We start from the raw sequence: 9908 nt of genomic DNA, 5'->3' as shown, positions 1-9908 counted from the left end.
GGTAGGTCTAACAGTAGGGTTAAGATATTTAACTTTTTTTTTATTTTTTACCAATTATCCAAATAATGTTTAGTCCTAGAAAGCTATTATTATCAGAACAGGCGAGCACAACATAGCGGTTAGCAGATCAATGAATGAGAGGGCAGCGTTACCAGAGTTGCTCATATAGCACACCATGTTACAGCACAGTAGGGCTATTGCAGACAGAAACAATACTGTACTACATCGATGTTTCCTGTCGGCTCAATGTTTGAGTGGACTTTGCTGTTCCGATGAGCATGAACGGTATAAGAGTGGAGCGACTGAGCGGAGCGCACGCAAAGAGCGGGAAATGTTCGGCAGCAGAAATTTCGGTGCATCCCTAATTATTGGTGACATCAGAAATTAATATTATATAATAGATGCTTTTTTGAACATTTTAGCAATTTAAAAATATTAAAAAATGATTTTTTGCACGGCACCCCGGTTGGGAAACACTGGTTTAGGCTACACTCCATTGAAAAGGTTAGCGGACATTGCTGTGACAGTGCATCCATACAGCGGATGTGATCACAAACTACAGCGTGGACAAGCCTGCAAAGTCACGCACACAGCAACAGCCGCTACGACAACCCGATCACGTACTTGCTTCGCTGCCCTGACAGACAGGTTATTTCATTTTGTGCACAGACAAAGGAAAATACATATTTGCGATAAAAAAAAAAGCTGTTAAAATATCCCCCGAAACGCTTCAGTATGCCACCTGTCTCTTTATCATAATGAGTTTGACCTTTTCAACAGCCACTGACAGTAATCAGTCGGAGAACGCCCGTGAGTGCTTCATAGTAATGAACAATGATTGCACACTCTCTGTAATCCAGTGCTCCTCACACGCGCGGGCTGGGCCGCTGGGTCTGCTCTTCTTTCATTGTTTTCCCCACTCATACAAATTGATTAGCTGAAATAATTAATGGTGTAAAAGTTAGAAGTCGTCTCATTGTGCCGCTCCCATTGTAATGCTTCTGCACTTCACTCGCCGCACAATTAATTTCTCCGGCTAATCAACTAGCCTATGAGTCCAAATGATACAACAAACACTCGCAGACTCACGGCCCTCCACTGCCGAAAATAACAGGAAATGTGTTAATTAAAAAACCAGCACGTTTACGACTGAATAAAAGGTGAGAGAAACAAGTTGTTGAAATACCGTAATTGGACGCGAAGATAAATACAAATCTGTCAGCTCAGAGTTTTCTCCGTCACCCAAAGCTCATTCCGTGGGTCTCAAATGAGCGGATGGACAGAGCGAACACATCAACATAAACCATTTTTACCACAACTCCTCCCTTCAGTACAGTGTGTGAGCAAAACTGCCCATTCCATCTGGCCAGTACAAAGGGCAGCCTCGCCACCATAAATATAGCCTACATCAATTTCATTCAGGAACACATAAAGGCCCCAGCTCACATACACACTTTTAGATATGCACAGTCTGAGACAGACACACACACATCAGCACCGATTTGCGCAGGCCAGGACTCTATCTTTAAAGTAAACAGATATGGCAAGAATGATTGGGGTGAAAGAAGAATGAAGGGGAGAGGAAGCGCTTATCTGTTTGGGAGTTTAGGTGTTGATGCACATGAACTAATTCAGTTCTCAGCAGGGTATGAAATTATAGATTTCTACCACGGTTCAATAAAGCTGCTTCATTGCTTTTCTTTAAGAAAAAGCAACACAAGTTGTACTAATACACAATGCATCTGTTGAACTTCACAAGAAAGTCTTAAGGTTAGGAAAGTATTCTAGACCTCCTGTTGTTTTGAAAATAGGGGCATATTTGTGTTGTGGGTCAAAATGACCCCCTTTGGTTTCCATGCAATTTGTCAAAAAATCACCTCTATGAAAAACACTCACGTCATGTTAAAACGTGTAACCTCTATTGCAGCTCGTCAGAGACAAAGAATAGCCTATAAAATATGAGAAAATATGAACTCCTTATATTAAAAAATAGACCCTTTGTGTTAGAGGTCAATCTGACTCACATACTTGTAGACAGACTAGTGTGCAAATAACTACAAGTATAGTAACTAGGCCCTATCTAACACAATGTGTACTAGTGTAAATAGTATTTATTTCGGTCTTATTTTTTTTTGTCTGGTTCACAAACTCTTGTGAGAGAAAATGGGGTTCTCACATTTACTTTCAATGTTGCAACAGACTATAGGGAGCCAGAAAACTAACAAAAACATAATTTCACAGATTTTTTGACTGTGAAACTCAAATAGATGAAGAAATAGCTTCCTTCAGAAGTTTCAGAGGATTGAATGAAGAGTCTGATTAAATTGAATAAAGAAGATTAAAGCGATTGAAATGTCTTTAATTGTGTAAACCGCAAGTCTTACATTTCTTAAGTTCTGATGTGTTTTATATTTTAGTCTTTGACAAGCAACAATCAAGTTGTTGTTGTTTTTACCTGCATCTTTGCTGTTTTTCAGCTGATTTTTGTGAATTGCATAGAAACCAAATGCGGGTCAAGTCAACAAAATTTGTACAGCCTTTCCAAAAGACATCTATGTGTCAAAACTTTACATGTAGCCTATACACTCATGACCCTAAATGAGAAAAAGTCAGATGAAGAAAAAAGAAATAGTTTAACCCAGAAGTCTTCAGTCCTGCTCCTGGGAACCCACTGTCCTGCAGAGTTTAGTGTCAGCTCTAATCAAACAAACCTGAAGAAGCTAATCAAGATCTTGAAAATACACAGACATGTGCGCTGAGGCAGGTTGAAAATAAACTTTGCAGAAGCAGGGTTGAAGACCTCTGATTTAACCAGTATTTCAAGCATACTGGTCATACTGACCCCAGCACAATAGACCTTTTTCACAATTGTGATGACATGTTTCAATGGTTATTAACATAGTATCTAGCTTTTTATATTATCCTTTAAAAAAAAGTAATGGACATTTATAGCACTATACTTTGTGTTTTCCTTGACATTAAATTGAAGAAAACTGGTTAACGCTGCTGTGTGTTTTTAAAATAATGCTGAGGAAGTGACAGAGATAAATTTGACATCTTTCTCTCTCCTGACGAATGATATCAATCTCTCTTTTTTTTGTAAAGTCATAGAAACGTTATTGTGGATTTTTTCTTTTGCTATTAAAGCAAATGGAAACTCAAAAATTACATTAGAAGTTTACCCAACTATGACGACTTCTGTTTCTGAGAACCCCAGAAATATGAAAAGTGTGGAGCATTTAGCTCCAACCAAGCACACCAGAACCAGCTAATCAAGGCCTTCAGACTCCCAGGCAGGTGTGTTGAAGTCAAACTCTGCAGGACATCAACCGGCAGGAGCAGGATTGGACCCCCTTGGTCTAAAACAGTGGTGCCCAGTCCTGTGTGTTTGATCAGGGTTGGAACTGAACTTTGCAGGAAGGTAGATATCCAGGAACAGGATTGGGCACCCCTGGTCTAAAGTGATGGATGCAGTGATGGGCATACTGTGAATTGATCAAGGTCCCACCTGCATCCAAAATTTGTACAGCCTTTCCAAAAGACATCTATGTGTCAAAACTTTACATGTAGCCTATACACTCATGACCCTAAATGAGAAAAAGTCAGATGAAGAAAAAATAAATAGTTTAACCCAGAAGTCTTCAGTCCTGCTCCTGGGAACCCACTGTCCTGCAGAATTTAGTGTCAGCTCTAATCAAACAAACCTGAAGAAGCGAATCAAGCTCTTCTTGAAAATACACAGACATGTGCGCTGAGGCAGGTTGAAAATAAACTTTGCAGAAGCAGGGTTGAAGACCTCTGATTTAACCAGTATTTCAAGCATACTGGTCATACTGACCCCAGCACAATAGACCTTTTTCACAATTGTGATGACATGTTTCAATGGTTATTAACATAGTATCTAGCTTTTTATATTATCCTTTAAAAAAAAGTAATGGACATTTATAGCACTATACTTTGTGTTTTCCTTGACATTAAATTGAAGAAAACTGGTTAACGCTGCTGTGTGTTTTTAAAATAATGCTGAGGAAGTGACAGAGATAAATTTGACATCTTTCTCTCTCCTGACGAATGATATCAATCTCTCTTTTTTTTGTAAAGTCATAGAAACGTTATTGTGGATTTTTTCTTTTGCTATTAAAGCAAATGGAAACTCAAAAATTACATTAGAAGTTTACCCAACTATGACGACTTCTGTTTCTGAGAACCCCAGAAATATGAAAAGTGTGGAGCATTTAGCTCCAACCAAGCACACCAGAACCAGCTAATCAAGGCCTTCAGACTCCCAGGCAGGTGTGTTGAAGTCAAACTCTGCAGGACATCAACCGGCAGGAGCAGGATTGGACCCCCTTGGTCTAAAACAGTGGTGCCCAGTCCTGTGTGTTTGATCAGGGTTGGAACTGAACTTTGCAGGAAGGTAGATATCCAGGAACAGGATTGGGCACCCCTGGTCTAAAGTGATGGATGCAGTGATGGGCATACTGAGAATTGATCATGCAGGCTGCGTGGCTGATGCACATGGCAAAAGACCTGTGTAAGTCATATACAGGCACATGTGGTTATTTTTTAATGGTTATTAAAAATAATGGTATGGTTCAAATAATGGTTATTTGTGGCATTTATTGTTCAATTAAGAATTTTTAACATCTATGGAAATTCTTCAGTGCACAGAAGGTTCTTAAGATTATTAAAAATGGTTTTCTCAATTAGAAAAAAAATTATTATTTTTACCCATTTTACCCAAAATGGTTCTACTAATAAAGGTTCTTTATTGGCATTGATGGTTCCATGAAGAACATTTAACATTCATGGAACCACAAAAAAGTTCATTGTAGAGGAAAAACTTTCTTCCTCACTGCATGAAAAAAAATGAACTGCTCTTGTTATTGTGGATTTTTTCTTTTGCTATTAAAGCAAATGGAAACTCAAAAATTACATTAGAAGTTTACCCGGCTATGACGACTTCTGTTTCTGAGAACCCCAGAAATATGAAAAGTGTGGAGCATTTAGCTCCAACCAAGCACACCAGAACCAGCTAATCAAGGCCTTCAGACTCCCAGGCAGGTGTGTTGAAGTCAAACTCTGCAGGACATCAACCGGCAGGAGCAGGATTGGACCCCCTTGGTCTAAAACAGTGGTGCCCAGTCCTGTGTGTTTGATCAGGGTTGGAACTGAACTTTGCAGGAAGGTAGATATCCAGGAACAGGATTGGGCACCCCTGGTCTAAAGTGATGGATGCAGTGATGGGCATACTGTGAATTGATCAAGGTCCCACCTGCATGCAGGCTGCGTGGCTGATGCACATGACAAAAGACCTGTGTAAGTCATATACAGGCACATGTGGTTATTTTTTAATGGTTATTAAAAATAATGGTATGGTCCAAATAATGGTTATTTGTGGCATTTATTGTTCAATTAAGAATTTTTAACATCTATGGAAATTCTTCAGTGCACAGAAGGTTCTTAAGATTATTAGAAATGGTTTTCTCAATTAGAAAAAAAAATATTATTTTTACCCATTTTACCCAAAATGGTTCTACTAATAAAGGTTCTTTATTGGCATTGATGGTTCCATGAAGAACATTTAACATTCATGGAACCACAAAAAAGTTCATTGTAGAGGAAAAACTTTTCTGAACGCACAAAACTGAGTTGTTACGTTTATTTTGTTATAATTATACTTTTAACAATAAGTTGATATTATTGTTTTCTGCAATATACGCTGTCTCTTGGCTTTCTCAAATATAGCTTATTCATGTTAGCTAGCTAAACGTTTTGTGTGACGTGACTTGCTCTGGTTGGAAATAACTGTTAAATACCTGTATGTGATTTTAATTCATAATTGATTATGGTTTTCAGATGCCAGGCGGTGGTGTAACAGTGAAAGACGTCAACCAGCAGGAGTTTGTCCGCGCGCTGGCAGCCTTCCTCAAGAAGTCAGTTCAACTGTCGTTGTCTTCAGTGATTATGTTCTTATTTTTATAAGCTTGTGACACCATGATAAAATAGTTTTGGCTGTGAGTACTGAAGCTCATTTTGAACCCTGGTATTTTGACAGGTCGGGGAAGCTGAAGGTGCCAGACTGGGTTGACATTGTTAAGCTGGCCAAGCATAAAGAGCTGGCTCCCTGCGACGAGAACTGGTTCTACATCAGAGCTGGTGAGTGTGATGTGTATTTTATAAAAGCTCATGGACATGCATGAAAGCAAGACTTTAATGCTTTGCACTTTGTGCAAATCCATCCAAGCAGAACCTCTCGTACTGTAGAACCAGGATGCTGGCTATGCATCTGTTAACTTTAGCCATGCACCACACTATGCTTTCTGCTGGGGATGTGCAATATATTTATGTTGGGTAATCATATGTAATAATCTGAATCTGTCAGAAGCTAGTAAATAGGTCTTACAGTCAGTATTTATGTGCCAGGTCTTTATGGAAAAGATCCTCATTTTGGTCCCAGTTGTGTTAAATTGAAATATCTTGTAAATATTTGAGGTATACACGTCAGTGTTGTCCCTAATGAACTTTTAATTTGTATGTTGTCTTGATACCAAGACATGGTTTCATGGTTCTTGATAATTTCAAAATCATAGTAAACACTAATATGCTATTGAACATTTCGAAGTGTTTCTCAATTATTACATTGTTGTTTTCAGTAAGTAGTGATGTAAACCGGTCAGAAATGGAAAGCAACTGTGTATATAAAAAAAAAACAATATAGACTTTTATAGACAAATGCTTTAAGTTCAAGTACCAAGTGTTTCAAGTACCAGCAGTATCAAGTGTTCAAGAAAACAATTTATTGGTGAAATGTGCAGCGAAATAGGCCTTTTATTTAAAATTTAAGAGATACTTTACCCCACGAAAATTAAAAGTTTTTTTTTCTTGCCCTCATGTTGTTCCAAACCTGTATGACATTTATTTATTTTCTTGCGGAACACTTAGATATTTGGAAGAATGTTAATTACAAAACAGCTTCAGTTCCCATTGACTTAAATTTTTCAAAATATCCACCAAACACTCTTCAAAATATCCACAAAATGTTCCTGTTTACATTAACGTATGGTGGTTGACCAACAAAGTTTACATTCATATATTGCTATGGTGTGCATTTTGGCCATTAAATGCATTTAACCGCTCAAATGCATGTATTTTGTATGCAGCAAGATTAGGGATGGGTATCGTTTACATTTTATCGATACTATTTGGTGCAAAAAGATATAAAGTAAAAAGTTGTTGAAAATTTCAACTTATTTTATTACTGCTGAACTTTAGCAACTTCAAGTTCTTCAGTCAAGAGCAGCAGTTATTTTTCTCTGTGTTTTATTTTATTAACATTAAAGGAATAGTTCACCCAAAAATGAAAATGGTCATTTACTCACTGAGTTTTTAAACCTGAATGAGTTTGTTTCTTCTGTTGAGCATACAACATTATTTTGAAGAATGTGGGAAACTAGTGACTTTCATTTTTTTTCTTCCTACTATTAAAGTCAGTGGGGGACCAGCAACTGTTTGGTTACCCACATTATTCCAAAGGTGAAGAGCTTGGAAAAAAGTCTGCACGCTATCAAAGAGGCACAAGCGAGATGAAAGCAATATTAGCAATTTACTGAGTAAAAACAAGGCAAACGTTTCGGTCACATGTTGACCATTTTCAATGCCAAGCTAACAATGTTAGAACTAGGAGTCATCTTAATTTGAGGAATTGCATGATGGTTAAAGAGATCACATGATCAATCAGGACACACACTGATCCAAAATAAAAGAAAAAATGTAAAAATTATAACACATAATACCAAAATAGCGTTTTGCAGATGCTGACCATAAACTTAGTGATATGAGATTTACAGGAATTCAGAGATTGACCAGTTCAAGAAGAGGTGGTGATTCTAACAAAAAGCTGTTACAGGGTGAAGCTAAGTGGATCTATTATATGGACTGTGTATATCCGAAGGGATTAAATGAAGAACTTCAATTGTCTTGTTTTTTATGAATTGTACTTTAACTACAACAGAAAACCATTGTTCTCCAATCAATTTGATGTAGATTATCCATTGCTTTACATATACACACATTGTGGTTATTTGTTTATTTCTTTTTTTTTTTTTTTTGGTTTTGTTTTTTTTTTTTTTTTTTTTTTTTTTTTTTTTTTTTTTTTTTTTTTTTTTTTTTTTTTTTTTGGTATTGTTTTTTTTTTATTTTTATATTTTATTTATTTTTTGGATCAGTGTGTGTCCTGATTGATCATGTGTTCTCTTTAATTATCATGTGATTCCTCAAGTTAAGATGGCTCCTAGTTCTAACATTGTTAGATTGGCATTGAAAATGGTCAACATGTGACCGAAACGTTTGCCTTGCTTTTTCTCAGTAAATTGCTTGTATTGCTTATTGCGTCGATTTTTACAAAGCTTATCGGTCTGAAAAGCGAGGTGTGCTCTGATTGGCCAGCTATCCAGTGCATTGTGATTGACCGAATATCTCAAGCGTGTGACTGAAATGTTACGCCCCTACCATATTGTGAAGGCCATGTGTGTGACGAGCGCCTGTGCATCAAACAGATGCATGAGACAAAACCAGTAAAACCCATTACAAACGAGGCATTCGTTGCATCCAGTGGGGACATAATTATGGATTATAATGACTTATACTGTCTTTTTACACGTTGCCTTGCATATCGCGCTGTGTAAACCTAAAACCATGTCTGCATTTGTGATCGGAGAAACGGCAAACAAGCGCTACTCTACACTGCTCAAAACTCGAGTTTGAATCGTCAGTGGCAAATTCTTTAAATGGAAAAACTTACTTACAGGCTGCGAGTCATCAATTGCCAGACTGTCCTTGCAAAGTTGGAGTTGCCCAACTTTAAAGAATATCTCTTTGGATTTGAGACTTTAGTCTTTGCAACTTTACAGATCTTGTTTATGCACCAAGAGCTTATAACACTCCAAAGAGAAAGGAAAAATTGAAATCGCATCATATGACCCCTTTAAGATAAGTAATCAGGGGCTGTTTGACCGCTCTTTCAGTGTACCCACGCTTCGGGTGTACGCGCTCTGAATAAGCACATGTTAGAACAGCACGCAAATAAAATGTTTAACCGGCAAGGCTTTAAAGCATGTGGAAATAATGTACTTCTGTGAAGTCTCGTGAGTGTAACTCTACAGAATAGTGATGGGAAGTTCGGATAATTTTACCGACTCAGACCTTTGAGTCTCGTTCAGCAAAATGAACTCATCTTTTTTTTTCTTGTCATTTCATTTCGTAACTAAAATGTTACGTGTTACTTCCCTAACACGTCTACTAACGCAAACGTTGATAATTCTACAAACAATACAAAACTATAATTCTATAGGAAACAGACAAGATTAATTCATTGTTTACCTGGGTCTTCAGTCTACGATTAGCTCACCTCACCTCCTATCTGACAAGTCTTCGGTTTTGATTCGTTCGTTCATCACTTGGCAGCCCCATAAACTTAACCTATGCAGTCTGAGCCGGAAAGAGAATTGATTAGTTAATCTCTCGAGTCTTTTGAATCGTTCGTTCTTTTGTCACGTGATGTGACGGCATTGGATAGAGAAATTAGTTAATTTACAAGCTTCCTTACAAACAGGTGCATAGTCATTATTATTAGTAGTATTATCATCATAATTATAATATTCTTGCAGTTACGTGATGCGTTTCTGGTCTCAAATTGTAGCTTTTTACTTCTTACAGTTTATGAATGTGTGAATTTCTGTCATGATGGTTCTTTTACATTTTTACATAGTAACAAAGGTAATAAAGAGTTGGTTATCAAGTCTCTTTCCGGCTCAGACTGTATAGGTTAAGCTTATAGGTCTGTCACGTGATGAACGAACCACTCAGAAAAACCAGAAGACTCGAAACAGGTGAACTACTTGACTAAT

At 37.4% G+C, this 9908-nt stretch overlaps 1 protein-coding gene across 1 annotated transcript in view; it reads left to right on the top strand.

Moving 5' to 3' along the window:
- Positions 1 to 5837: 5837 nt before the first annotated feature.
- The window catches only part of rps19 (ribosomal protein S19), a 14891-nt gene continuing 10820 nt past the window's right edge, over positions 5838 to 9908 (top strand). The window contains exons 1-2 of the mRNA XM_016285533.1: positions 5838 to 5936; positions 6059 to 6159. Of these exons, the coding sequence (XP_016141019.1) occupies positions 5860 to 5936; positions 6059 to 6159 (178 nt within the window). The 5' untranslated portion in view covers positions 5838 to 5859. The remainder of the gene's footprint in view (positions 5937 to 6058; positions 6160 to 9908) is intronic.

This window comes from Sinocyclocheilus grahami, unplaced genomic scaffold (genome assembly GCF_001515645.1).
Source record: "Sinocyclocheilus grahami isolate Dianchi unplaced genomic scaffold, SAMN03320097.WGS_v1.1 scaffold11.1, whole genome shotgun sequence".
NCBI lineage: Eukaryota > Metazoa > Chordata > Actinopteri > Cypriniformes > Cyprinidae > Sinocyclocheilus > Sinocyclocheilus grahami.
Note: the sequence above shows the minus strand (reverse complement) of the source record. Positions and strands in the feature narration are given on the sequence as shown.